Source organism: Penicillium riverlandense, assembly GCF_028828495.1.
Source record: "Penicillium riverlandense strain IBT 135883 chromosome Unknown utg000003l_segment0_segment0, whole genome shotgun sequence".
In the NCBI taxonomy this organism is placed as follows: Eukaryota; Fungi; Ascomycota; class Eurotiomycetes; order Eurotiales; family Aspergillaceae; genus Penicillium; species Penicillium riverlandense.
The window spans coordinates 1,550,605-1,576,403 of NW_026643196.1; the positions used below are offsets into that span (position 1 = coordinate 1,550,605).

Sequence of the window (25,799 nt, forward strand, 5' to 3'; positions counted from 1 at the left end):
ACTATTTCACTGTTGGTTCTCTCGTAAAATGCAACAGGGATCTGCAAATAATGCAACGCATCATCTGTGACTGTCAACCTAAGGATCCAAGATGATCGACGTTATTCCGCCCTCGTACGAATCCGCCACAGCCAGAGACGCCTGGGCGATTATCGCGGACTATATCCCCTCCAGCGATCTCTGCGCGGCATCGCTAGTCTGTCATAGATGGCACGACCTGTTCATGCCCTTTCTGTGGGGCGATCCGGCCTCCCATTTTGGGACAGACAATGATGCCGTCTACGGTAGGTAATGCCCGTCTCCGTCAACGCAAACACCTCTGACAGCAGAGAGAAAAGTGGCGCTCACGCGTTTCCGGCGCACACTCAAATATGCACGGCCAGAGGTGCGGTCGATGACCCATACGCTTCATCTGCCCCCCGCCCTGTCGGAGATCTATGGCGGCCCGCGACCGGGCTGGCTAAGAGACATTCTGGAGTATCTGCCCTGTCTGCAGTGCCTGATGGTGTCGAGGCTGCCGTTCTTCGATCATAATGCCATGACCGCACTGCAGAAACAGGCGAAGTCCAGCAAGTATAATGTCCGTCTGCTGCTCGCTGAGCGCGAGCCGAATACCACGTCCGGTAGCCTTGCGGAGACGATCCTTCGCTTTCCCCCATTGATCTACCTCGATCTTTCGTATACCACGCCTGCGCGAGATCGCAGTGTTCTTTCGTCTCTGTCGCATCTTGAACATCTGCAGGTGCTCAAGCTGCGCGGGGTCGGGTTGAAAGATCATGACGCTGAGTTCTTGGCCAACGCCATCGGAATCCGTGTCCGCTTTCTGGATGTGCGAAATAATGTGTTGACAGACATGGCGGTTCGATCTCTAATGCAGGCCTCATTTCTATCGCAGAATAGTTCGGGGCTGCACCAGCGGATGAGGCGTACGCCCAACGCCTTCGGCGAGCCATCACAACTCCCCGGCATGGACCTCTTGATGAGCTCCGATCTTGACGAGCAGTTCATGAGAATATTGGCTCAGCCGGCTACAAGAAACTCCTTCTGGCTTGATGATTTGCCGAATTCGGGCATTACTCATCTCTATATTGCCGATAATCAACTCACGGTCGAGGGAGTGGCGGGTCTGTTGGCCTCGGAGAGACTTCACGTCCTTGATGTGGGAACAGTCAACACTGCTGAAATTGTGCACAGCAAATCATCCCGCCAGGCCCCGCTAGGATCAAGATATCCCGGTGCTGAGAAGCTTGTCCCGCTTTTGGGTAAATCTGCCGGAGACAAGTTGACATATCTACGAGCCCATCATGCCATAGTCACCGCTGAGCCCCGGATCAGAGACTTTGTGTCGTTCAGTGATCTGCTTCCAGAACTTCAGGCAATCGAATCTCCTCATGAATTTGAGCTGGACGCTTCCCACGAGATTCATGAATTACCCGCGAAGTACGAGCCCGTTTTTGAGCTGGCCGCCACGTCGACGGGTGAATCTTCGAGGTCTGCATCAACCATCGTCCCAAAGCAACACCTATCGCTGTTATATGAAGATGAGCCTCTATCAGCCGTCAGGCGGGGATCGGCCTTTGCCCCCGAAGTGGTGCAGCCCGGAGGCAGTCTAGTTTTCCCGGAAACAGACGCTCCTATAACACCGTCCGGCTCGGCTCCAGAGGGTGCGCCAATTGATTATTGCGGCTCGCCGATATCAATGGGTGATCCTCGTGCACAGAAGATACAAGAATTACTCGCAAAGCGTCCAAGCAACCAATCCCTCCCACTCCAGCGCGGCAAAGAGAGCCGATTTCCATACCTCCATCCATCCCATGTACCCCATCTGGAAACCTTGGTCTTGACAGACGTGCCCTCGCATATCCAAGGCAACTCGCCCATTCTCTACGCACTCACCCGATTCATCACAGCCTGCTCCAATGAGGCACTGCTCGCTACGCTTCAAGCTGGATCGGATTACTCCCTACCGCCGGGTCAAGCACGGATACGAGCCGAACAGCAACGTGCCCGCTCGCTGTTCGGTCTGCGACGGATCATCCTCGAAATCACTCCCACCACTCCCACGTCGAAGCTCACTTCTTGGAAACCCACAGGATACCGTCACGGCACGGCCAACTCCAGCACAGGAGACCGCGACTCCGAGGCTCTCTGGGACGCAGCCGCGAACGACTTCAGCTTCTTCGGAGAAGAAGAGTGCGGCATCCCTGAGAATGATCCAGGGAAGTACTTCCCCATGGCCATGCTCAATGAGAAAGTCGTCCTCACACCCTCGGACGACGAGTCAATCCACTCGCGCACCGAGTCTCCGCTCGACCGCCAGGCCAGCGTCGCCAGCGTCACGTCCGCAGCAACAGAGAAAGCCAGTCCCGCTCCTGCAACAGACGGTCTGCTCGCAGAAGTTGACGTGGTCAAGGAACTAGCTGCTTTCCGCCGCGCAAAGAAAACCGAGTACGAGCATGCCGTCCGCCGCGAGAGAGGTCGGCGACGCACTACCAATGGCGCTGGTGCCTCGTCAGGTCTGCTCTCGCCTTCCTCGTCCTCGTCCTCGTCCTCGCCTCTGCCATCGTCGATGCCGCAGATCTCCATGGCGCAGTTTGTCGAGGGCCATTGGAAGGGGGAGGTGAAGGTGGTGAGGAATTCGGCGCCCAAGGGTCGCACCGGGATGGTGGATATGTATGGGAATTACTTTGAGAAGGGATACTTGTACCCATAATTTTGATAACTGCATGCATATACCCAGCTTACATACTTCTTTCTCACTACGCAATAAACTTTGCTTTTTGTAAAGTTTTTGGTGATTTTCGAGTCCTCCATTTCACATGTCGTTAAAGAGTGGATGAAAAGAGACACGACAGGATAAGCGTGTGCCTTTCATTCCTCCGATTCCATTCTAACCACTCACTCCCACGCGGACCCTTGTCCTGAGATCAAAACTTCGCCAACACAGCACTCCGAGAGCATTGGAGACGAAGAAAAAGGAAACAAAATAAAAGGTTTCATTCATTTCAGACTAGTTCCATTTTTATCTTGCTCGTTGGATGACGCACAAACCCGATTTCACACCCTTACATAGCCTTAGCGGCCTGAGGGGGGTTCATCTTCTTGCCATCCTTGTTGTAGCGGATCCGTGGGGGAGGGGCACGGTTGCGGCGGCCTTCGCGGGAGCGGACACTAAACACGCGGATCAGTACATCTGCTTTACCAAAAAAAAAAAAAAAGGGATTGGTCTTGACATACCGGACGATCTTGCCGTGAATGGCGCACGAGACGCAGTACTGGAGCTTCAGGTACATCTTGGGCACAGCGTACTCGGCGAAGACGGAGGCATCAGAGATATCACCTGCATTGCCGGGATCAATTAGCATTCGTTGCATTTCATAGCAGTCACGTTGTTTCGATTGAATCCAGGCGAGTGCGTGCTGCGCAGTGGAAAGTTGGGTGGCACGTACGGATGGCAGCAGACTCAACCATGTTGCGGATGGTGAACCGCTTGATGGCCTTGTCCTTGGGAGTGCAGCGGGCGCAGTTGGAGCAGCGCACCGGCTTGACGTGGCCGCGGCCGTTCTTGTTGCGACCGCTATAGAAAGTTAGTGATCATGTTCTTCTTCAACACATCTCCCAGCACTCAGTGAACCCCATTCGTTCGTTCGTCGTCCAGCAAATGCGCGTCCGGTGCCGTCTTCGGAGTTTCGTCCGGGCGTGTACTGCCTTCTTGTGCATCCAGTTGTTTCCCGTCGGCGTCATTGCGGAGAGTTCGAGCGAATGGAGGACTGTTGGCGATGAGGAAGGGTGGTGTGGGCTTACTTGTTCGCCCGCTTCTTGACCATTTTGACGGATTGTTCTGTTGCAAATGGATCAGATGCTGGATTCGAGTGAAAAGGGAGGGAGTTGTAGCGTACGGTTGGAGGGGGTTGTCGGGGAAAGGTGGGTTGTCGAACACTCGCTCACACAACCAAGACTTGATGGGGACGAGGAATTGTGCGTAGCCCTAGGCCCTAAGCGAGCGGGTCACGGGAAAATAAGTGCTGGCCTGACTAAATGGGCATCAAGAGCGGTCCATCACGTGGCGGTCTCTAACCGGTTTAGCTCCAGTCAGTGCCGCAGCGACCAACCCGTGATTAGGTCAGCGTGTTTATCTCCTGGTTGGACAACACGGATGATTCCCTGGTCGGGATCGCCATCCTTGGGCTTGTTTTTTTTTCCTGCCTGTGCCTGAGCTCCCTCGATCTGATTGATTGATTGTTTGCTTGGTCCCCCTCCCTTCCATCTTTCCCTATTATGTCGGCCACAGGCACTTTTAGGGGCACTCCCAATAAAACCATCGGGAGAGGCAGGCTGCCAGACTTCGAGAAGGACTCGGCTACTTCCTCTCATATCCCCCGACCCCGACCTGACTCCTCCTCCGCCCATACTCCCTCCAGCGACGTGGGAAGCGGCACTATGAGCGCCGCCAGCAGCAGACAGCGACAGAACCAGTCGAAGCGGGATGAGGTGCGTAATGATGCCAACCTGCCGGTATGATATGTCTGCTAAACCTAACTGTTTCGTGGTAGGCGATCCGCCGCAAGATGGAGGCCGACCTCAATAAAAAGAGGCATAACCCGACCAAGGCGAGACACGCCCGCAAGGCCCCTCCCGGCACCGTGCTCGCCCTGAAGCCCAGCCATGCGCTCCAGATCAAGCCCTCGCTCAGCATCGCCGAGGCCGCCCAGCTGATGGCTGCCAAGCGGGAGGATTGCGTACTGGTGACCGACGACAATGAGCGGATTGCGGGTATCTTCACAGCCAAGGATCTGGCGTTCCGCGTCATCGGAATGGGCCTGAAGGCGCGCGAGGTCTCCGTCGCCGAGATCATGACCAAGAACCCGCTGTGCGCGCGGACCGACACGAGCGCTACCGACGCCCTCGACCTCATGGTCCGCAAGGGCTTCCGACACCTGCCCGTCATGGACGAGAACCAGGATATCTCGGGTGTGCTCGATATTACCAAGTGCTTTTACGATGCGATGGAGAAGTTGGAACGCGCCTACAGCTCTTCTCGCAAGCTGTATGACGCACTTGAGGGCGTGCAGACCGAATTGGGATCCAGCCAGCCGCAGCAGGTTATCCAATATGTGGAGGCCCTGCGTCAGAAGATGTCCGGCCCGACCCTGGAGAGTGTTCTGGACGGCATGCCCCCAGTGACGGTCTCGGTCCGCACCACGGTCAAAGATGCTGCGTCCCTGATGAAGGAACATCACACCACTGCCTTGCTCGTGCAGGACCAGGGCTCGATCACTGGTATCTTTACCAGCAAGGACATTGTCCTTCGAGTTATTGCCCCCGGTCTCGACCCTGCTACCTGCAGCGTCGTCCGTGTCATGACTCCTCACCCCGACTTTGCTCCAACCGATATGAGCATTCAGGCGGCGCTGCGTAAAATGCATGGTGGGTGGCTCCAGTTATCGTGTTACGATGGTTGCTAACTAATCTATTTTCCAGATGGCCACTATCTCAACCTTCCCGTGATGAACGAGGCGGGCGAGATTGTTGGTATGGTGGATGTTTTGAAACTCACCTACGCCACTCTTGAACAGGTTGGTGCATTTTGATTCTTAGCACAAATCCAAACTTACGAGAGATAGATCAACACGATGCAAACCCACGATGATGAGGGCCCCGCATGGAACAAGTTCTGGCTGTCGATGGACCACGAGACGGACTCGGCGGTCTCGGGCAGCCACAGCCAGCAGCCGCACACGCCAATTCGCTCCGTCATGAGTCCTGACCTTACTCGCTCGGCCTACGATAATAGCGTGAATCCCAACGAGTCTGCGTCCCACCACGGCGGTGATGAGCATTCTGAAGTGGTCTCCCAGCAACACGGCGAGCACCACGACGAACCGGCTCCCTTCCCCTTCAAATTCAAGGCGCCCAGTGGCCGCGTCCACCGAGTGAACGTTCTCACCACTGCGGGCGTTGCAGATCTCGTGTCCCAGGTGACAGCCAAGCTAGGTCCCGAGCTTGAGGCCGTGGGCGGCGAAGCCGTTGTGGAGGAGGGCCGACTCAGCAACACCGGCTATGCGCTCAGCTACATGGATAACGAGGGCGACACCGTTTCCATCACCACGGATCAAGACCTGACTGATGCGGTCAGCTTAGCCCGCCGCACGCGCCGGGACAAGGTCGACCTTTTCGTCCATGACCCTACTCACCCACCCATCCCGACCACCTTGGATCCCCATCCGGCACCCGCCCACCCTTCTCCCATTGTGGAGGAGCACGGCAGCCCCGTCGGGGACCACGCGTCGGAAGAGTCTATTCTGAACAAGACCCGGACACATCAGGCCTTCCCCTCGCATTCGCCCGAGGAACAGCTTATCTCGGGTGTCCCTAATGACCTCCTGCTGCCCGGTGCCATTGTGACTTTGGCCGCCGTCATTGCTGGTGTCTTCATTCTCAGCCGTCCCACCGGCCGGTAAATTATTGTCACATCATATACTCACTTCCGCTTCCTGTTGATTAGAGATTGGTTCCCCTGCTATTGCATAGTTTAATAGTCGAGTCGCGTTCAGATACCGGCTGTGCGTGTGATATTAGTTTGTTAAGTTAGCCTTGAATGCAAATAAATGTTCCGGTTTATTATCTGCATAATATATTTCATGTAGCTAGCCAAATAGTTGACCCAAGTCGATCCTAGGTGTTGTTCTGCCTATAAGCATGACTGCTCGTAACGCGCAAAACTTCCCAGCCCAAATCTTCTGCGCTGAAGTTCTTCCGCCCCACCAAAAACAAAACTCCTCCTTCTTCCCACCCCCACCACCTTGACTTTCTTCCACTCTCTTCAGGGTTGATTCACCACCCCTGGGCTGTTGGATTGCCTCTTCACAATTTTCGGGGACAGCCACCACCACCATGTCCTTGCTTCCTCCCGAGGTCCACACCGCGCTGTCCCAGCTGCTGCGCGCCTTGAGCACTCCCGACAACGCCGTTAGAAGCCAGGCGGAGGACCAGCTGAACAATGACTGGGTACAGAACCGTCCAGACGTCCTCTTGATGGGTCTGGTGGAGCAGATCGAGGGCGCTGAGGACACAATAGTAAGTCACCCTGCGTGTTCCCTTCCCCTTCCCCCTGTGGTGGACAAAATATTTTTTGGGAAGGAGATGAGAAAACGGCCAGGCCAACAAATCATTAACCTGGACAACCTCACAGACGCGTGCTTTCGCCGCCGTGCTTTTCCGTCGAATCGCTACCAAGACGCGCAAGGATCCTCTCACAAACGAGACCAAGGAGGTCTTCTCGTCGCTCACCAACGACCAGCGCGTTGTGATCCGCCAGAAGCTGGTCGACTGCCTGACGAAAGAGACCGTTGCCGATGTGCAGAGGAAGATTGGAGACGCAGTGGCAGAGGTGGCTCGGCAATACACCGACAATGGTATGGGACTTTGCAACCCGTTGAGCACAACAGTTCTGATTTCTCTGGAATAGGCGATTCATGGCCGGACCTCCTTCAGGTTCTATTCACAGCCAGCCAGTCCCCCGAGGCTGGTTTGCGAGAGACTGCATTCCGCATCTTCACGACCACGCCTGGTATTATCGAGAAGCAGCATGAGGATACCGTGTTGGGAGTCTTTAGCAAGGGCTTCAAGGATGACAACATCTCCGTATGTCTTGAAATGTTCGATGGCCCCAACCTTTGTTGACCGCGTTCTAGGTGCGCATTGCTGCCATGGAAGCCTTCGCCGCTTTGTTCCGTTCCATGCCCAAGAAGACTCAGCCCAAGTTCTTCTCGCTCGCCCCGGACCTTCTCAACATCTTGCCCCCGCTCAAGGAGTCCTCTGAAAGTGAGGAGCTGTCCGCAGCCTTCCTCGCACTGATCGAGTTGGCCGAAATCAGCCAGAAGATGTTCAAGGGCATGTTTAGCAACCTGGTCAAGTTCAGCATCAGCGTTATTGCCGATAAGGAACTAAGCGATCAGGTGCGCCAGAATGCGCTTGAACTGATGGCCACCTTCGCCGACTACGCACCGAACATGTGCAAGAAGGAGCCCGATTTTGCGCAGGAAATGGTCACCCAGTGCTTGAGCCTGATGACCGACGTTGGACAAGATGATGATGACGCTGAAGAGTGGAATGCGTCTGAGGATGTACGTGAATTCTTTCTGAACTTTTTTTGAGCTGCTTCTGACTACCTGCAGCTTGAACCCGAGGAGAGCGATCTCAACCATATTGCTGGTGAGCAGTGCATGGACCGTTTGGCCAATAAGTTGGGTGGCCCTGCCATTCTCCAGCCTGCTTTCTCCTGGATCCCTCGCATGATGTCTTCTACCGCTTGGCGCGACCGCCACGCCGCTTTGATGGCCATCTCCGCCATCTCGGAAGGTTGCCGGGATTTGATGGTGGGCGAATTGGACCAGGTTTTGGCTTTGGTTGTTCCGGCACTTAGCGATCCCCACCCCCGAGTTCGGTATGCGGGCTGCAACGCTTTGGGCCAGATGAGTACCGACTTTGCAGGCACGATGCAGGAGAAATATCACGCTATTGTGCTGAACAACATTATCCCCGTGTTGAGCTCTGCCGAACCGCGTGTTCAGTCCCATGCGGCCGCCGCTCTGGTGAACTTTTGCGAAGAGGCTGAACGGAGCATCCTGGAGCCGTATCTTGAGAATTTGTTGTCTCACCTTCTGGAACTTCTGCGCAGCGATAAGCGTTACCTGCAGGAGCAAGCTCTGTCCACGATTGCCACCATCGCTGACTCCGCCGAGATGGCGTTCGGCCAGTACTATCCCACCCTGATGCCGCTCCTGCTGAATGTGCTCAAGGAGGAGCAAGGCAAGGAGTACCGCCTGCTACGTGCGAAAGCCATGGAGTGTGCTACTCTCATCGCATTGGCTGTTGGTAAGGAGAAGATGGGCCAAGATGCCTTGAACCTTGTGCAGCTTCTGGGCAACATCCAGCAGAACATCACCGATGCAGACGACCCGCAGTCGCAGTACCTACTTCACTGCTGGGGCCGTATGTGCCGCGTCCTTGGCCGCGACTTCGTTCCGTATCTGCCGGGCGTCATGCCGCCTCTGTTGACTGTGGCTGCCGCCAAGGCTGACATTCAGCTGCTTGACGATGAAGACCAAATTGAGCAGGTCGAACAGGACGAAGGTTGGGAGCTTGTTCCGCTCAAGGGCAAGATCATTGGTATCAAGACCAGCGCCTTGGAGGACAAGAACACCGCTATTGAGCTGATCACCATCTATGCTCAAATTCTGGAGGAAGCCTTCGAGCCCTACGTTTTGGAAACCATGGAAAAGATTGCTGTTCCTGGTATTGCGTTCTTCTTCCACGACCCCGTCCGTGTGTCGGCAGCCAAGCTGATCCCACAGCTGCTCAACTCCTACAAAAAGGCCCATGGTGACCAATCACCAGGCTTTGGAGAGATGTGGAACAAGGTGGCTGAGAAGATCATCGAGGTGCTGAGCGCGGAGCCGACGGTTGACACCCTGGCCGAGATGTACCAGTGCTTCTACGAGTCGGTCGAGGTTATTGGCAAGAACAGCCTCAGCCCACAGCACATGCAGGCCTTCATCGAGTCCGCCAAGTCGACATTGGAGGACTACCAGATGCGTGTGAAGCAACGACTCGAAGAACAGGCAGAGTTGGAGGAGGGTGATGAGGAGAACCTGGATTACGAGTATGCCGTGGAAGACGACCAGAACCTGTTGAGCGACATGAACAAGGCTTTCCACACCATCTTCAAGAACCAGGGCACTTCCTTCCTGCCGGCCTGGCAGCAGCTTCTCCAGTTCTACGATGCCTTCATCACTAGCCAGGACCCCACACAGCGGCAATGGGCGCTCTGCATCATGGACGACGTGCTGGAGTTCTGCTGCGAAGAGTCGTGGAACTTTAAGGATCATATCATGCAGCCTCTGGCGGCTGGTCTGCAGGACGAAAATGCGGCCAACCGGCAAGCGGCGGCGTACGGCGTTGGTGTTGCCGCCCAAAAAGGCGGTGCTCCCTGGAGTGAATTTGTGGCAGCCAGTATCCCCAGCTTGTTCCAGGTGACGCAGCATGCTCAGGCTCGGTCGGAGGAGCACGTTTTCGCGACAGAGAATGCCTCGGCCAGTATCGCCAAGATCCTGCACTACAACGCGTCTAAGGTGCAGAATGCTCAGGATGTCGTCCCCAACTGGATTGACACTCTGCCGATCACCTACGATGAGGAAGCTGCGCCGTATGCTTATTCATTTGTTGCTCAGCTGATTGACCAGTATGTTTCCCTCCTTCCTTTCCCTCTCAAAATTCCAAGCTAACCAATCCCTCAGGCAAAACCCCGCCGCCTTCAGCAAGGCCGACCGCGTGTTCGGATCCATTGTGCAGGCTCTCGACGCCGGAACGCTACAGGGCCAGACCGCCGCTCGGGTCGCCGAGTCAGCCAAGCGTCTGGTAGGAGCGACGGGCGTGAACGCGGAGCAGATCCTGGCAAGCGTCAGCCCTGCCAGCCAGGAGACGGTGCGCAAGTACTTCCAGTAGAAAGAGAGGGTTTTTCGTTTATTATATCAGCGGCCGGTACTTTATTATTTCCTTTGTTCTTTTTGCCGCCAACCTGTCTATCTCCCTCCCAGAACATTTGGGTCACCCATGTCAATTGGATACTCTTGAATCACTGAACTTTTTCGTTCTATCTCCGCCCCGTATGAATGCCATGAGCCTTAGATAATCGGATTCTTTAAAGTTACTGCTGTATACACTTTAGGTCATGCTTTCTTCTTGGTAGGTAGGATCCTTGCAGAGCAGCTTTATCAATGTGTCTCTCGCCGAGTACATTTAACAGCATCATTTGACAACCACCTTGTAAGAACCACCATCGAGACCAATAGTCGCCGTGTCCTGGGCATACGCAACACCCTTAGTCACCCGTCTCCCATTAACAGTAATCTCAGGTCTCCGGCTTTCCTTCACAAACGGCAGAACAAGAGTTCCCGATGTCCCCTCCGGAACTGAGAACTGCAAGGTATATTCATGAGACTTCTTCGTCCAATAAGCCTGGTACTTGCCGAGCTCAGTAACAAACCCAGCCTCTGCGAACTCCAGATCTCCAAATTGCGGAGCAAGACTCCACGACTCTCCCACGGGCGAAGTAACAGAGAGACCAACGATATAGTTCGTCAACGCAGACGTCGGACCAGACGACCAGCCGTGCGAGTGAGACACATACGAGAAGTCGTTGTAGTATCCATCACCCCAGCGATATCCGAACGTCCCATTTTGGAGATATCCTTCAACAACGGTACTCTCCGTGCCATTGGGGTTGTTCATATACCAGCCCCAGCTGCGTCGGATTAGATCCAGCGCGCGGTCAGCCCGGCGAACGGTGAAATGGCTTTGGATCTCGAAGGATGAGATAAAGGGGGAGATGTTTTCTGGTAGTTCGGGAGCTACGGCGCCAATGGGACACCAGTTCTTGAGCAGGTTCTGAGAGATGCTGTTTGCGCGCTCTGAGTCGACGACACCGAACAGAATCGCCAAGCTGTTGGCGTCTTGTGGGTGCAGCGTGGTGTCGGTGGCATTGTCCTTAAAGGCACCATATGTCTCATCCCAGCAGTACGTGTTGATGGCATCCTTTAGGTTGGCGGCGCGGTCGTTCCAAGTGCTTGAGAGATTTGTGGAATCTCCGGTCCATGAGGCGAGATCAGCACCGGTGCGCAGAGTATGATAAAGGCTGTCATTCTGTTAGTTAGATATTATGCCATGCAAAGGTGCAATACATACATCATCTGAGCCTCTGAGTTGTTGTACCCCTGCCCATATCTGGCCCAGTCGCGAAGACCGGTAACGTCCATCAGGCCGCTGGGATAAGTCACCTTGCCGTAGATATAGTTCATAGCCAAGAGGTATCCGTCCCAGTTCTCCAGAAGCCAGTCGGTGTTGTTTGTAAACAGCACATAGTTGTACGTTCCGATCATCGTCCACATGTGGTATGTATCTGAGCCTGTCTGGCTGAGTGGAGGGCCCGACTCAGGAAAGGCTCCTGTTGTCTTGTCCTATTGTCTTGTTTAGTATAGACTCTTTAAGGTTATAAATGTAACGTACTTGTGTGTTGTACATAACTTGGAGAGCATTCTGCACACTTTCCAGGTCTCCAAGACTGACAAAGGTCGACGGCACCGCAATGCCCATGTCGCCCGGCCACACGGCGCGGTCTCGCTTGGCACCGTCGACAATGATAGTGTCTCCAGGTCCTAAGGTGCCATTGTTCGCCCATCCTACCGTAACTCCCTTTGTTACACGTCCCGTATTGACAGGCACCTGGTTGCTTTGGAGTGTGTATGCACCGGAATACCAGATCCGGTTCAGCAATTCGTCGCTGGAGTGGAAGTATCCCTGGTACGCGCGAAGATTGGACCAGGTAGGCTGGAAATCCAACTCGACGCTGATATCTTCTATTTTCACTTCGGCAGAATCACTCGTCACCAGGAAGAGAGTCAAGTAGCGGAAGCCGCCGCGCAGCTTCGGGTCGGGCATGACATAGCTTTCTTGTCCGGCGGACGAGAAGTTCGCATATATGGCACCGTCCTGCCACAGAGAATTGGAATCGTCGGACCACTCTCCGATCCAGTTCTTAGCCTCGGAGAAGGCAATGCCCACAGCGCCGCTACCAGTGGCGCTGTACTTGAGGTGAAGGATGCCACCGACTTCTTTTCCAAAGTCGAATACCACCAGAGACCCATTGCCGTGCAGGGTTGCAGTCTCTGGATGGGATGGGTTTGTGTCTGCATTGTTCTTGAGATCAGATAAAGTTGTCTTGGGCTGTACCGTTCGAGAGGACGGTGCATAGATGTTGTCTTCCCATGGCCCGCGGAATGCGGTGTCTGTCGGGCCGGAACAGGTAGTATCCCTCCAGCAATTCTGGGCTAGAGAAACAGATATAAGAGACCAGAGGCCAAAAAGAGTACTGATTCGCGCCATTGCGTTTGAAGATCAATGAGCAGCAGATGGGGCCGGTAGATCATGTCAGGACGGCCTACATATAGCCCGTAATCAACGTCAGGGGGATTTAAGGGAATAGACAGTCATGGGGCAACCCTCGGGCTGTAATACCGCGAAACAATTCATTTGCGGACGGAGCAATTGCACTAGGTGCTCCGGTGGGAGAAGCATCGGAAATGCATCATCAAACCCATTGGTGGAAGAATCCCGGTCAATGATGATAGGATTGAGGCAAGGATCGGCGCATCAAGCATTCGCGAGACTTCGAAATCAGCGCTTGTGCTGCAACTTCTCATTTACCCCGGTCAATTCCCCGCCATTGCGTTTCTCCGCAATTGAACCGTTAGCGTCTCTTCGGCTAAAAGATCACCGAGGTCAGTTTGCGGAGGTGTTCAATCAATGGATATAAGCTAGAAAGGCCCAGGTTGTCTGAATACAATCGGCAGTTATGAACGTTGAAACATAATGCGGCTGCTGCAAATTCTCCCATTCATCTCTCTGGGGCTAGCCCGAGGAGTCCCGGGACGTGATCATAATGTCTGTGTCGTCAAGGCAAACGGTCACCAAAAGGACGACGTACCCAACATCCTGCGCGCCTTTCGTGAATGCGACAATGGCGGCACTGTGGTCTTCCCAGAGGACCAGTCTTACTGGATTGCAACGCGATTGAACCCTGTGATCAACAACGTGGTGATTGAGTGGCGCGGGAAATGGACTGTGAGTGCATAGGCAAATTTGTTTCTTAAATATATCTAACATCCATTCGCAGCTCAGCGATGATTTGAGCTATTGGCGGGCCAATTCGTACCCCATCGCGTTCCAAAACCACGCCGCTGGCTTCATAATTACAGGAGACAACATCACCATTGACGGTTTCGGGACCGGCGGCATCGACGGCAATGGAAATGCCTGGTACACTGCTGAACAGGGCCACACGCAGCCGGGTCGCCCGATGCCTTTTGTATTCTGGAATGTGTCGGATGTCAATGTCGACAACTTCTACGTCAAGGATCCCCCGCTGTGGAGTCTGAATATCATGAATGGGACCAACATGCGCTTCAACAATATCATTTGTAATGCAACTTCCGTGGATGCGCCGTACGGAGACAATTGGGTGCAGAACACGGACGGGTTTGGTATGTAATTGGTGTCTGGTGCTGCTTGATCTTCGACTAACTGAGTCTAGATACGATGGATGTGGAGAACGTCCAGCTCACCAATTTCTATTATCAGGGCGGAGACGACTGCATAGCCATCAAGCCACGATCGTACAATGTCGACATTCGCAACGTTACCTGTCACGGAGGAAACGGCATTGCCATTGGCAGTCTGGGCCAATACCTAGAAGACGCCAGCGTCGCGAATATCCAGATTGACCAAGTCAAGGTATGGCCTATTTTAATCCCGCTTCTCTTCTAATCGCTAACACAATTACCAGGTCGTTTCATATAACGACGATATGCACAACAGCGCGTATATCAAGACCTGGATGGGCGGCCAAGTGCCACAATCCTCGTACGAGAGTGCCGGAAAGCCCAATGGCGGCGGCTGGGGCAGCGTCCGCAATATCTTGTTCTCTAACTTTGAGCTGTACGGTGCCGGCATGGGGCCAGCCATCAGCCAGGATAGTGGTGACAATGGCTCTTATGCGGGCACGAGCAAGATGAGTGTCTCGAATATCGCCTTTGTCAACTTCACCGGGTACCTGGACAGAGACTCCGATGTGGTGTCGGAGGTTATCTGCTCGAACGTGCATCCGTGCTACAATATCGACTTTGACAACATCGTGTTATATCCGACGGAAAACTCGACGACCCCAGGGACAGGAACATGCAAGTACACTGCGGATGGAGGCGTGCATGGGTTGGATGGATGCTGATAGTAACCACAAGTAGTAATGAAGAACTATACTGGAGACATTACCACGAGATTGTATAATGGATCATTCTAGTCAACCTCGCATAAGGTATCTAGATTGAGTAAAATATAGTTAAGGGAACATCCGGAATACCTGCATTGAGAAGTAAATAATCGTTCCACTCTGGAATCCTATACAATGACGGACCCACATTCTACGACCAGCCCCACATACGGTTATCCCACATGGAGATGATATAATTGCTTCTTGCTCTCTTGTCTATTACTCTCTCCTACATCAATCATGTCTGAAAATGTGCATCCAGCATTTACTGGCCGCGAGCGCCCTCTGCTATCGCATGGCATCGCTTTTCCGGCCGCTGCTGCCCGCCATGTCGCCGGCACCTTCGGCGCCTCGCGAGTATATGTCATCTGCTCCGGATCGCTGGCTCGTAACACCGATGCTCTAGACAGGCTGACTGCTGCGCTGGGTCCAGAAAAGGTGGTCGGTCAGCGTATCGGCATGCAATCTCACACGCTGTGGTCGGAGGTGCTGGAAATCGTGGCCGACGCACGCAAAGTACAGGCAGACCTTCTCTTGACGCTGGGAGCAGGCAGCTTAACGGACGGGGCGAAAATCATCGCATTGGTAGGTTACTTGGTCTGCTTTTTGTCTTTCAATTACTAAATACCTCGCCTGCAGGCCCTGGCCAACAACGTCAGTACGCCAGCCGAGCTCGAGACGCTCGCCCAGGGTCCTAACAAACGCGCTGATATCATTGCACCCACCGTGCCCATAATCGCCGTGCCAACATCACTCTCTGCAGGAGAGTATTCCAATTTTGCTGGTGGTACTGAAGACCGCTCGCGCCGCAAGTACAGCTTCCAGGCACCGACACGCGGGCCCCAGCTCGTCATCCTCGACCCCGAGTTGGCGGAAACCACGCCGGACTCCATCTGGCTCAGCACTGGCGTGCGTGCCGTTGACCATTGTGTCGAGACGCTGTGCGCTATCGTGGGCACGACACCTGCATCTGATGAGATGGCGCAGAACGCCCTCGGTCGTCTAGTGCCAGGTCTGCTGCGGTGCAAGAAGGACCGCAAGGACCGCGATGCCCATTTACAGTGCCAACTAGGGTCGGTCGATGCCATGGCAGCTTGCACGAGCGGATCGGTCGAGCTAGGAGCGAGCCACGGGATAGGCCACCAGGTACTATGTTTCTCTCCGCTTCATTTTACGCCTGTCTAACACACAATGAAAGCTCGGTCCTCTAGGTGTCGGCCATGGCGAAACCAGCTGCATTCTTCTACCAGCCGTATGCAAGTACAACGCCGCGCATAACGCCAACCGCGAGCGCCAGGCCCGCGTACGCGAGTTCCTAATTCAGGACCCCATCGTATCTGAAGTCCTAAGCCAGCGTTCGGTCGACGTCTCCGCCTCCGATTTGGGCGACATTCTGGACGCTATCATCCGCCAGCTCGGCATGCCCAGATCCCTAGCCGACGTGCGCGTAGGCCGCGACCAGCTCGACGGACTGGCGGCGAACAGCCTACATGATCGGTGGTGCCAGTGCAACCCGGTACCTCTGAAAGAGAAGGCACAAGTGCTGGAGATCTTGGAGATGGTTGTAGAATAATGATAGCATTGACGAGACGACAATAAAAACATCCCCGCCTCCTCTAATACGTAAACCTAAAGCTAGGGTGGTCGTCTCCAAGGTTGCTAAGTTCCTCAGGCGGTAGCTCATATCGATCGTCTCTCTTGCCTTCTTCCCGCAATCGATTCTCCCGGGCGAGCCAGGCAACGAATACAACGCAGGATATACCGCAGATCCACACCATGCCCAAACTAATACCAAAGCCAGTGGGATATGTCGGTGCTTCCGAGGTAAAAAAGATATTGCTAGCAACAAGTCCACCACAATTGCCGATGCCGATCTGCATGGCCGTGGAAATCGATTGTTTGTAGTGTCCAGCCATATTGTTGCTCAACCAACCCATCAGGACTGGCTGTGTCATGTATCCACCGCCGGTGATCGCGAACAGAGCGAAGTAGTGTGCCCCGGTGGGAATCGATTTTTGGCAGAGTAGAAGAACATATCCAATGGTTGCAATGACACATCCAGCAAGGGTGAAGGCGAAACGGTGGCGCAGCCTGTCACTGGCGAGTGCCGTCACCAACGCTATAACACATGCAACGATATAGATCGGAATGCTCATGACCTGGGCTCTAATGGCGGTCCATCCCAGCTGCTTCAAAATTGTGGGTGTAAAGAAAGATGAGGCGTACCCGGTGTTCACGATGCCGAAATACATCAAGGGACTGGATAAAATTAGATCAAGTTTACCGATGGTTCGCTGTCAGGACGAAACTAACCCGAGATAGATCTTGATGTCGTGGAGAACGCGTCGCCTGGCGGCGCTGTCCAGACGGTCCATTCGAGCGTCTTTCCGATCCTCCAATAAACGAGAGAGGAGTAGAGCTCGCTCCTCGTCATTTAAAAAGCTAGAAGTCTCTGGCCAATCGACAATTAAGAACTTAGAAGCCGCTGCAATCACGACAGTCGCTAGACCTTCAATGATGAAGATCCACCGCCAGGCGCTATACCCCGCGATTCCATCCATGTTGGCGATGGCATAAGCAAGCAACTATCATTCATTTAGCAATATCTTCCCTACCGAAATTTACTGGACATACTCCACTGACAGCGCCAGCAAGAATGCTAGCGCTAAAGAATACGTTCAGACGCCATTGTAGTTCGTGACGTTTATAGTACATCGAAATGAGGTAGATGCAACCTGTTAACATCAGTATCAACGTGAATTCATTGCGCCCAACCAGAGAAATACTGACCTGGCATAAAACCGGCCTCGAAAATCCCCAATAGGAATCGACAAGCAACCAAGCCCCCAAAGCTCTCAGTCACTCCTTGACAAATTGTAATAATACCTGGTTGACAAAAAGACATTTCTATTAGCACTTCATTAAAAGACGGGTCGAAGTCAACCATACCCCATGCAAACATAATCCCACTGATCCACCACGAGGGTGGTACTTTTCTCAAGATGAGGTTGCTTGGAACCTCTAAGAGAATATATGGAATGAAAAATATGAACAATGCTATGTTGAAGTCGTGTCCACCCATGTTCAGATCGGTTTCTAGCCCTTGGATTGCTGCATTGCCAATATTGATTCGATCGAGGAAAGCCATCAGGAAAAGGATCATTAAAATGGGAACGACATGGATATCGAGCTTCCACAGTAGTCTTTTCTCTGCAGCGCGATCAAATGCAACTTCTAGATGCTCCGATTTGACATTTTCAATTGTTTCATGTTCACCGGCCTTCTCAGATGTTTCCATTTTCCCGAGGTAGAATTTGGTCAAATGAGATTTTCAGACAGAGGAGAGAATGTTTTTTCAGAAGGCCGGTATCCGGGTGAAGCGCGATTATAAGGAGGGTAGAATCCTGTTTGGCTGTGGGGTCCCTAATCAGTCGATCAACTTTGCGGGGAACTTGGCGCTTTAACCTGTGTTGCAAAGTCCCGGCAATTGATCACCAATAGAAAGAAAGAGCATTAAGGTCAAGTAAACCTTATTAACAGCATGGCAACAGACGCTGCGACAGCCGACGCAATGCCGATGCAACTGCCATTTAGGCGTCCTCGCTCCCTAGTTAGCTCTCTCGACGATAAGAGCCAATGATGGAGAGACCGCTTTGATTGTTGTCTCCAGGACTGGTTACCACTTACTTGCTGAAGTGATGCATTCGCCAGTACCCTGCGATGATACCCCCCACATCGCTACTCAAAAGGCGGAGATAGGGGTGATAGCGAACCAATCAATCATGTCTGTATGCCCCTCTTGCCGGGGAGTTTACGCTGGAACAACGACGTACAAAAAAGAGATAACTAAATGCCTAAGTTCCATACTCATATTTAAGGATGATAGCAAGTTCTACCGGAGTCATTTATTACACATAGAGAGGTCGGCTAGACAGTTGAAAGAGCAGTAAGCCGAGAAGACAGAGTGCGAATACTAAACATGTTCATTTCTAAGAGCCTCGGCCTTTTTCCGAGGTAATTCTTGCAGTGGTAATAGGCGATCCACGCTGTAGAAAGCGTAGATTCAGCCGCATCTTTGAGGTGGCCTTTAGTTATAGCCACTGGGTGATTAGTAGACTTCATGCTTGCCTATCAAACCATGAGCACGACCGAAGAACGCCCCTTAGCAAGGGCCAGCACTTTGACTTCACCAAATCGCTGCAACTAGCTCCCGAAACCTACGCGGTGTGTGCCACAGGCGCCATTATAATTATCTTTGGCTTTTTTACTTCTTTCTGACGGGTAAATTCACAGCCCAGATTGATAATCAAGCAACCCCGCGCCCCACATTGGTACACAAGTAGTCTTGCGTGATTGTGATTCTTCCCATCATCCATCATGGCACCAGCTCGGAATCTGTTGCTTGTCGGTGCCACGGGCACAATTGGCTCGTACATCCTTGATGCCATCCTGTCGACACGGAATCAATTCGGCCGCGTTGCTATTTTGACCTCAGCTCGCACGGCCGAGACCAAGGCCTCGTACTTGAACGACCTGAAGACACAGAAGAACGTCGAGGTAATTGTTGGCAATATCGAGGATGAGAATGCAGTCAAAGCTGCGTATGAGGGTATGTACCGCAGCGCAGCGCATTTTGATCAAAGCAAACTGACAAGACTATTAGGTATTGACACCGTCATCTCCGCACTCGGCCGCACCGCTCTAGCCCAGCAAATCCCGCTAATCAAACTCGCGGCGGCTAGCTCCAGCGTGAAATGGTTCCTGCCGTCGGAGTATGGAACCGACATTGCGTACGGCCCAGCCTCCGTAAATGAGAAGCCGCACCAACAGAAGCTGAAAGTGCGCGCACTGCTTGAGAAGGAAATCTCGCGAGCAGACCTCGAGTACACGTACGTTGTGACGGGGCCTTTTGCAGACATGTACCTGCACCTAGTGCCCGGACTAGAAGAGGCTGGTGGCTGGGACGTCAAGGCGAAGAAGGCGGTGCTACTGGGAGAGAAAGGCGAGGATAAAATCAGTTTAACGACGATGAAAGAGTGAGTTTTCTACCTAATGGCTGCTTGAGCTCGCAACTAATAAAAGAAAAACAGTGTGGGTAAGCTTGTTCAAGCTACGCTTCTCAGCTCCAACCCTGAAATCCGTAACCGCGCTCTCTGCGTCAACTCGTTCACTACCAGCCCTGCCCAGATTCAGGCGGAGTTTGAGCGTCAGACTGGCAGCAAGTGGGATTCAATCTCATACACTCCGCTGCCCCGTTTGCGAGAGCTGGAGGCGAAGACATGGGAGGATGGCAACCCGGCGGCAACGGCGGTGACACTACGGCGCATCTGGACGGAGGGTGGTACACTGTATGCACAGCGGGACAACGTAAAAGTTGGAGAGCCGCGCATGATGGGCTTGGAAGAGGTTGTGAGGAACGAGATCTCCCGAGTTCTGGGTTCATCGCTATAGTATTTACACACACATACACACATTTTTGCCCATCTGTGTTGTTGGAAAGTTTTCTATCACGTTTAAACTCAGTTTCGAATTCTTGAGACGGCATATCGTTCCCAAGGCTCGATATAAAAGCCACTTCTGCAGCATCTCCCTGAAAGTGTTGAAGGGGAATGTCCAATTCTTCCAGCAGCGGAATTTCTTCCAAAGTTTCGAAGACAGCGTTCACTGGACAATAATTTCTTAATTATTAACTAATTAATATCTGCTTAATTCTTCACGGTGCTTCCGGCTATAGATGGGCGGTCACGTGTATCCCCACACTCCTGCCGCCGCTGACATCGTTTGCTTTCCTTCCTGATCAACAACAGGGGTGACGGCGAGAGACATGGCGACCTCTATTCGCGGTCCAGTCCCCTGGCGCATCTGCCAATGCCTCGTCCGCCAGCATTTCCGCTCGTCCCGTCTCGCAAAACCCCGACACCTCTCCACGTCCTCCTACCTGAACAACCATGCAAGCCCCAGCAACCCCCTCCGGTCCCAGGCCCGACGCACGGCAGACAACCAGTCCCAGTACCGACGCTCCATTATTCTGTCCACTGCAGGTATTGTGGCTTGTGCCGCGGCCATGTACGGGGTCATTAAGCTGGACCTGTTCGGACTGGAGGCCATCGAGACCGAGAAGAAGGGCGAAACCCAGCCCGAGCCCGGCGAAGCTGTCACTACGAAGAACAACAAAGCAATGAAGATGGACGGCCCTTCTGGATTCCCGGAGAGTGCTGGACCATCCGTGATCCCGATCCAGGGTAAGGATGGTTTGGAGCAGGTGGCGACGGGGAATAGTACCGTCCCGTACTTCCCCAGCACGATCCGGCTGCCGGCTGTGTCAGCTGGGCATCAATCCGGGGATGAGCTCTCGTCTGCTGGCGGAGACGAGTACCAGCTGTTGGGTCTGGGTATCCGCACGGTCTCGTTCCTATCGATCCAGGTGTATGTCGTCGGGCTGTACGTGGCCAAGTCGGACATCACAGAGCTCCAGCAGCGACTAGTCCGGACAGCGATGCACCCCCCATCTTCGAACGACGCTTCAGCCGTGTCCGATGTGGGCGCCGACTCTGCGACCTCGCTCGTCCCGCCCGAGCGTCAGCAGCTGAAGGAGCTACTCCTCGACCCGGAGCGCGGCGACGCCGCATGGACGGCACTGCTACAGGTTCCCGGAATCCGCACTGCCTTCCGCATCGTGCCCACGCGCAACACGGATTTCATGCACCTGCGCGACGGCTGGGTTCGGGGTATTACGGGACGAGCGCAGAAGAAGCCCGAGTTCAGCGATGAGGAGTTCGGGTCGGCCATGAACGACTTCAAGGCTGTTTTTGGCGGCAGTCAGCGCAAGAACGTGCCCAAGTGCCAGACGTTGGTTCTGCTGCGCGGTGCCAATGGCGCTCTCGATGCGCTCTTCCAGCCTGATCCTGCGCAGCCGTCCCGGTGGTTGGGTCGTGTGGCGGACGAGCGGATTAGCCGGCTGGTGTGGTTGAATTATCTTTCTGGGAAAACGGTGTCCAGCGATGGCGCTCGGAAGAGCATTGTCGATGGCCTGATGACGGTTGTTGAGCGACCCGTTGGAACGGTCGTGCAGCGCGTGGTATAACCTGTCATATCTACTGTCTTAATTACTGTACGCTATGAGATACCGCAGCTTGGCTATAAGTTATATACTCGCCACTCAATGCAAAGAATTTGGGAGTGAAACGTCTACAACACTTCCTACTCCTATAGCGGAAACCATATCCGCATATTCATAAGACCAGGATCTGATGGAATGCTGGATGCATTGACGATAGATGCATATGTAACTACATATGCAAGTAACATAGAGTCATCCCAGCAAACATATCTCTTTCTCCAACCTCTTACAACGCACCAGCTGCCTTCAAAAGAGCAGGCAGCTCAGCCTTCTTCGCCTGCAGTTCCGAGTTCCCGCCAATATGCTTCTGGGCGATGAAGATGTTAGGCACGGTACGCTGGTTGGAGATTTCCTGGAGCGCATTCTGGATAGCGGAGCCGTCGTCTATTTTCGCGTCGTCAGCCTTTATCTTTATTCTCACTGATGTAAAAAAGAAGGATATCCGTCCATCTTACTTCCCCAGGAACGGGAAATGGAGCATGGGGAACCGGAGAATGAACTCACCAACAAGATCCAACTCCATAGTCTCATACTTGGCGCCCAACTCAGTCAAAAGCTTCTTGCTCGCAGTGCAGTAGGGACAGTAGGACTTGGAGAAAACCATAACAGCATTCTCACGGATGGCAGTCTCAGCTTTAGTCTTGGCGGCGGCCATGGCGGCGGGAGAGGGAGCGGCGAAGGAGCCGAAGAGGCGGGTGAAGAAGGACGAAATGGTGGGCGATAAGGATGGTATCGACGGGCGGGAAAAGAAACTGGGTGAGAGTTTCTTTTGTCGGCGCTGCGTCGGGTAGTTGGCAGAAAGAAGGAAAGGTGTGTTGATGGTGTTGGGTTGGGACTTGAGCGGGAAACTTCGTCATACCTGAACGATGGAGACAGGTCAGGTGATGGGGAATTTGTCAGCCGGACTATAAATCATCGTTGATGGCACGATTATTCTGGTCCGTGGATTATTCAAGTGGTGGGCACGTTGGGGGTACTTCTAGGTTGTGTACGAGGGAAAATTCAAGTATTCGTTCGATTGGTACTGGTCTGTGTGTACTATATCACACTGATTCACACAGACCGAATGAAATGGGGAAACGCTTGCAAGAAGACGGGGGAATATGGTCCAAAGGGAGAACTGCCCATAAAAGAGAAGAAAAAGGAAACAAGGAACTCGGACAGAGGTACAGAGACGAGGGGAAAGTCGATAGCGACGATGCTCATCTTCCCATGCAATCCAGAATAAGAACAGGTCACACGGACAATGATTAACATGAAGGGAATATCAAGGAATGGCTGATAGAAGAAGAATCATGCTGCGGGGAGTGTGGGAAATAGATGACACCGAATTGAAGAAGTATGAATGCGGACCGAAGAGAGAGAAAAAGATCTTTCGGTCACAAGAAAAATCGACAGAACACCATTCCAACGCTGAAACAAGGGAAGAAAAGGAGGGGCAAAGATGATCAGAGGTATCCTCGAAAATGAACAGGTAGAAAACATGACACAAGAAGGACAAAAATCACATCACAATGCAGCATCCGCAGCCCTTTTCCTTCTTTTTGGATTCTTCCGCGGTCACTACCGGTGGGTTCCAGTTGGGATTGTGAGCAAATCCCAACGGGGGCGTGCTCGCGACCTTTGGCATGGTGCTGTAGCCGGTGCTGGTATTGGGCCGCGCTGGCTCGGGGCTCGTGGGCGGTTTGAGCGCTTCGTCTTTGCGCGGAGGTTCGGGGTCGGCGGCTGGCTTTTCCTCCTTGGCTGGTACCACGGGAGGCTCGTCGTTCGGGTGGACGGCAAGAGGCGCAAAGTCGCGATCGTATGTGGTGGGAGTTCGGCCTTCCTTCTCCCATTGCTCCTGCTGCATCTTTCTGGCAAGCGTGGGGAGCATCTGCTGATCCGGAGGCAGACGAGGGTCTGGCTTGTACATCGTTGCCAGCCACGGCGGGTCTCCCTCGGGCCGGTTGACTCCAGTCGTGGGGCGGCTCTCGCCAGAACGAGTGGTAGGACGTTGCGTGGTGTTGTTGCTTGATGTCGCACGCGACCTTGTGTTGTTGGAGTTGGTGTTCTTGCGGTTCGTAGGCGGAGCGGATGTTTTGCGATTGGCAGATCCTGTGGTGACTTTTCCTGGAGTCTTCTTCGCTGGCGTGGTCGGGGTTGCAGTAGCAGCGCGACTTCCTGGCCGGCTGACAGGAGAAGGAGTAGAATTCTCGGTCTCAATGGTCATGGGTCCGCTGGCTCGACGACCACGAGAGGCCTCTTCGTCATTTTCATCCGTCGCCGCACGACTGCGTGACGGCACAAGGGGAGCTGGACTTGCTGTAGATATCGGTATTCGGGAAGAGCTCTTGCGCAAGGTCGGGTTGCCGTAGATGCTCGAGGCCGCTTCTTCAGCGGCAATCTCTTCGGGCCGACGGAGATCCCAGTGCTTCCGCTCATCATCGATGTCCGCACCGTCACCTCTATCATTTTCCTCCCGCAACTCGGGCCACGGCTCAGACGACTGCTCTTGGTGGGAGTCATGGGCCCGCCCTCGCCCCGCGCTCGACCTGGTGTCTGCACGGGTGCGGCGTTGGAAGAGAAAAGCGGCTTGTTGCAGCTCTTCGCTTTCAATCTTGGCAAGCTTGTCGCGGTGGATCCAATTCTCCTGGTCGATATCCTCTTGGTAAATTCGGGTGCCGTCCTTGCTCACGACGAAATCTCTGGTGCCATCGTGGCCGAAGGTGTCCTGCATACTAAGCATTTCGCTTCCATACCGGTTAAGGCTGGGGTCGCGACGACCCCGACCGGCGCTTCGGGAGACGGACGAACTTCGCGAGTTATTGGAGTTGCGTTTTTTCGAGGATCTCGCGCGGACATTGGTCGAGTCGTGGGAGGTCCGAGACTTGGAGGCATAGGAAAGTTCCTGAGGAATGTGAGATTTTGTGCCTGGTTGTGCATGGAATTCTAACCCACCTCACTGCCGAGTGGTACCGCATAATCCCACTGAGAGCCGTCTACGCCGCCGGACGAGAGATCCGTGGAGTACGCCGCAGTCGCCACGCCTGCCATCTTGGCAAAAGGTGAAGGGAACTAGGGCCAGACCAGCTGGGGAACCCACGAGGTGTGACTGAGTGGGTGGGTGTGTGTGGGATGCAGTTAATCGATCAGGCCATCCCAGAGCCCAGCCGAAAACCCGTCGCGAACGAACTGCCCTCGGGATCAGGGGCGGTGGAGTGGACCGAAAGAGTAAATTGTAAATACCCAGAAGCGCGGTTCGTGCCCTGATTGATTCTGGTCCCCGTTCGGGTTCCACAGGTGAGCACTGCAACGGCGGGACTCGGTTCCGTGGAGGCGGAAATGAGCACGAAGTGAGGTAGTGAGATGAGAGTAATGAGAGACAAAAAGAAAACGGAAAAGGGAGCGCAGGGAAAGCAGACGGTTAGTTGGGAGGAGGAAGAGAAAAGAGGGAGAAAAGAGAAAGAGGAGCAGGAATAATACCGTTCGAACTATCTAAACCGGGAATAGCAGCACAACGGGTGAACCTAGACCAAGTGCCGGTAAACCTAGAATCCAGTCAATTAACTGACCGGAAATGGTCTCATGGAAGAAAGCAATACTCAATATCATACTTTCCATCCTTTTCTCCCATCTACCTGCGACTGTCCTTCCCAAGTCTCGCGCCTCACCTGGACCGTGCGTCGCCCCTGAACGCCGACGATCACTCAATCTCACTAATAGGAGGGACGGGATGACACTTTTTGTCACTAGCAACGCCTAAAACTATGAGACTGCTCACAAACAAAGAAAAAATCGCCGATCCAAATGCATATT

The 25,799-nt window shown here is 53.7% G+C and overlaps 12 protein-coding genes across 12 annotated transcripts; 7 read left to right on the forward strand and 5 right to left on the reverse strand.

Moving 5' to 3' along the window:
• Positions 1 to 91: 91 nt before the first annotated feature.
• On the forward strand, positions 92 to 2,713 carry N7474_004264 (F-box protein; the record flags this gene model as incomplete). Its single annotated transcript, XM_057195679.1, has 2 exons — positions 92 to 284; positions 330 to 2,713. The coding sequence occupies 2 exons, from the start codon at positions 92 to 94 to the stop codon at positions 2,711 to 2,713; spliced, it is 2,577 nt and encodes an 858-aa protein (XP_057053075.1).
• Positions 2,714 to 3,065: 352 nt separating this feature from the next.
• Positions 3,066 to 3,827, reverse strand: N7474_004265 (40S ribosomal protein eS26; the record flags this gene model as incomplete). The annotated part of the gene is made up of 4 exons (XM_057195680.1): positions 3,066 to 3,171; positions 3,238 to 3,340; positions 3,450 to 3,577; positions 3,805 to 3,827. 4 exons carry the CDS (start codon positions 3,825 to 3,827, stop codon positions 3,066 to 3,068), a joined length of 360 nt encoding a protein of 119 aa, XP_057053076.1.
• A 451-nt stretch (positions 3,828 to 4,278) lies between these two features.
• On the forward strand, positions 4,279 to 6,461 carry N7474_004266 (CBS and PB1 domain protein; the record flags this gene model as incomplete). The annotated part of the gene is made up of 4 exons (XM_057195681.1): positions 4,279 to 4,491; positions 4,554 to 5,427; positions 5,482 to 5,576; positions 5,625 to 6,461. 4 exons carry the CDS (start codon positions 4,279 to 4,281, stop codon positions 6,459 to 6,461), a joined length of 2,019 nt encoding a protein of 672 aa, XP_057053077.1.
• A 433-nt stretch (positions 6,462 to 6,894) lies between these two features.
• On the forward strand, positions 6,895 to 10,506 carry N7474_004267 (nuclear import receptor PSE1; the record flags this gene model as incomplete). Its single annotated transcript, XM_057195682.1, has 6 exons — positions 6,895 to 7,077; positions 7,193 to 7,415; positions 7,469 to 7,644; positions 7,695 to 8,126; positions 8,178 to 10,243; positions 10,299 to 10,506. 6 exons carry the CDS (start codon positions 6,895 to 6,897, stop codon positions 10,504 to 10,506), a joined length of 3,288 nt encoding a protein of 1,095 aa, XP_057053078.1.
• Positions 10,507 to 10,809: 303 nt separating this feature from the next.
• N7474_004268 (putative alpha-L-rhamnosidase B) lies at positions 10,810 to 12,942 on the reverse strand (the record flags this gene model as incomplete). The annotated part of the gene is made up of 3 exons (XM_057195683.1): positions 10,810 to 11,695; positions 11,746 to 12,017; positions 12,067 to 12,942. The coding sequence occupies 3 exons, from the start codon at positions 12,940 to 12,942 to the stop codon at positions 10,810 to 10,812; spliced, it is 2,034 nt and encodes a 677-aa protein (XP_057053079.1).
• Positions 12,943 to 13,428: 486 nt separating this feature from the next.
• On the forward strand, positions 13,429 to 14,842 carry N7474_004269 (putative extracellular exo-polygalacturonase; the record flags this gene model as incomplete). Its single annotated transcript, XM_057195684.1, has 4 exons — positions 13,429 to 13,680; positions 13,733 to 14,099; positions 14,150 to 14,349; positions 14,402 to 14,842. 4 exons carry the CDS (start codon positions 13,429 to 13,431, stop codon positions 14,840 to 14,842), a joined length of 1,260 nt encoding a protein of 419 aa, XP_057053080.1.
• A 282-nt stretch (positions 14,843 to 15,124) lies between these two features.
• Positions 15,125 to 16,457, forward strand: N7474_004270 (iron-containing alcohol dehydrogenase; the record flags this gene model as incomplete). Its single annotated transcript, XM_057195685.1, has 3 exons — positions 15,125 to 15,469; positions 15,524 to 16,030; positions 16,083 to 16,457. The coding sequence occupies 3 exons, from the start codon at positions 15,125 to 15,127 to the stop codon at positions 16,455 to 16,457; spliced, it is 1,227 nt and encodes a 408-aa protein (XP_057053081.1).
• A 43-nt stretch (positions 16,458 to 16,500) lies between these two features.
• N7474_004271 (uncharacterized protein) lies at positions 16,501 to 18,182 on the reverse strand (the record flags this gene model as incomplete). Its single annotated transcript, XM_057195686.1, has 4 exons — positions 16,501 to 17,143; positions 17,198 to 17,469; positions 17,519 to 17,619; positions 17,675 to 18,182. 4 exons carry the CDS (start codon positions 18,180 to 18,182, stop codon positions 16,501 to 16,503), a joined length of 1,524 nt encoding a protein of 507 aa, XP_057053082.1.
• Positions 18,183 to 19,261: 1,079 nt separating this feature from the next.
• On the forward strand, positions 19,262 to 20,335 carry N7474_004272 (uncharacterized protein; the record flags this gene model as incomplete). The annotated part of the gene is made up of 2 exons (XM_057195687.1): positions 19,262 to 19,920; positions 20,008 to 20,335. 2 exons carry the CDS (start codon positions 19,262 to 19,264, stop codon positions 20,333 to 20,335), a joined length of 987 nt encoding a protein of 328 aa, XP_057053083.1.
• Positions 20,336 to 20,708: 373 nt separating this feature from the next.
• On the forward strand, positions 20,709 to 21,968 carry N7474_004273 (chalcone isomerase domain-containing protein; the record flags this gene model as incomplete). The annotated part of the gene is made up of 1 exon (XM_057195688.1): positions 20,709 to 21,968. One exon carries the CDS (start codon positions 20,709 to 20,711, stop codon positions 21,966 to 21,968), a length of 1,260 nt encoding a protein of 419 aa, XP_057053084.1.
• A 262-nt stretch (positions 21,969 to 22,230) lies between these two features.
• Positions 22,231 to 22,659, reverse strand: N7474_004274 (glutaredoxin; the record flags this gene model as incomplete). Its single annotated transcript, XM_057195689.1, has 2 exons — positions 22,231 to 22,388; positions 22,509 to 22,659. 2 exons carry the CDS (start codon positions 22,657 to 22,659, stop codon positions 22,231 to 22,233), a joined length of 309 nt encoding a protein of 102 aa, XP_057053085.1.
• Positions 22,660 to 23,508: 849 nt separating this feature from the next.
• N7474_004275 (uncharacterized protein) lies at positions 23,509 to 25,037 on the reverse strand (the record flags this gene model as incomplete). Its single annotated transcript, XM_057195690.1, has 2 exons — positions 23,509 to 24,891; positions 24,942 to 25,037. The coding sequence occupies 2 exons, from the start codon at positions 25,035 to 25,037 to the stop codon at positions 23,509 to 23,511; spliced, it is 1,479 nt and encodes a 492-aa protein (XP_057053086.1).
• Positions 25,038 to 25,799: the final 762 nt, after the last annotated feature.